The sequence below is a fragment of the Manacus vitellinus genome, unplaced genomic scaffold, assembly GCF_001715985.3.
Source record: "Manacus vitellinus isolate BGI_N305 unplaced genomic scaffold, ASM171598v3 scaffold_49_pilon, whole genome shotgun sequence".
Taxonomy (NCBI): Eukaryota; Metazoa; Chordata; class Aves; order Passeriformes; family Pipridae; genus Manacus; species Manacus vitellinus.
In genome coordinates, this window is record NW_021940603.1 from 11125 (window position 1) to 12274 (window position 1150).

Sequence of the window (1150 nt, forward strand, 5' to 3'; positions counted from 1 at the left end):
TTCCCCGTGCTGCCCACGTGTTTGTGCCCGGGTGCCAGGGCGGGGCCAGGGCAGGGCTTCGGCGGTGCTGGCAGCAGGACAGGACAGTGCGGGCAGCGATGGGCGCTGGGACGGAGCCGGCAGAGGCGCGTTGTGACCCGTCTGAGGGGTGAGACCTTGCCCTGCCCTGTGTCCCCCCTCCCTTCCCCCAGTGCTCCTCACCTACCCCCTGCCCCCAGGAGGGTGTACCTGGACCACAACGCCACCACCCCGCTGGCCCCCGAGGCAGCCCAGGCCGTGCAGGATGCCCTGAGCCAGGCTTGGGGCAACCCCAGCAGTGCTCACCCTGCAGGTAAGGACCAGGGGGGCAAGGGGGGCTCCCTGGGCCAGACCYGTGTCCGGGGGCCATGGGAGCTGCCAAGTGTTGTCCTGCAGGCAGGAAGGCCAAGGAGCTGATTGGCAGAGCCAGGGAGAGCCTGGCACAGATGGTGGGGGCCCGGCCTGAGGACATCGTGTTCACCTCGGGGGGCACGGAGGTGGGAGCACTGAGCCCCGATCCCCTCCCCAGCAAACAGCGATGGGGTCGGTGGAGACGAAGGGCACCTGCTTCCTCCGGGCCTTCACCTCCCTCTGTCTCCTCTCCCCAGGCCAACAACATGGTGATCCACACTGCTCGCAGGCACTTCCTCGAGAGCCAGACCGGGGACAGCCCGGGGACACCGCACATCGTGACATCCAGTGTGGAGCACGACTCCATCCGCCTGCCCCTGGAGCAGCTGGGCAAGGACAGCCTGGCAGGTGGGTGGCACAGGGGCAGGGTGAGGTTTGATTGGTGGACTTCTGTCCACGGGCATGTCTGTGGAGGATGGTGGGACCTACGAACTCCATGCTGTTCCCCTTTCCCCCAAAAGGGCTCTGACTCCACCAGGATGCCCCATTCCCTCAGGAATGGGTACCCCATTCCCTCAGGAACGTGTTTCGGGCCTTTGCACCTGCTGCCCCACACTCCTGCCCTGCCCAGCGGGGTGCAGGCAGCCCCATGTGCTCTCGGGCTCCCCGGCAAACCTCGTGCTTGTTCTCTGCTCGCAGAAGCCACCTTTGTGCCCGTGTCCCCGCAGAGCGGGCGGGCCGAGGTGGACGATGTCCTCGCTGCCATCCGGCCCAACACCTG

General features: G+C 67.2%; 1 protein-coding gene across 1 annotated transcript in view; it reads left to right on the forward strand.

Moving 5' to 3' along the window:
• The first annotated feature begins 17 nt into the window (after positions 1 to 17).
• The window catches only part of SCLY (selenocysteine lyase), a 5108-nt gene continuing 3975 nt past the window's right edge, over positions 18 to 1150 (forward strand). The window contains exons 1-5 of the mRNA XM_029962640.1: positions 18 to 148; positions 219 to 331; positions 415 to 515; positions 627 to 777; positions 1069 to 1149. Coding sequence (XP_029818500.1) covers positions 99 to 148; positions 219 to 331; positions 415 to 515; positions 627 to 777; positions 1069 to 1149 — 496 coding nt within the window. The 5' untranslated portion in view covers positions 18 to 98. The remainder of the gene's footprint in view (positions 149 to 218; positions 332 to 414; positions 516 to 626; positions 778 to 1068; position 1150) is intronic.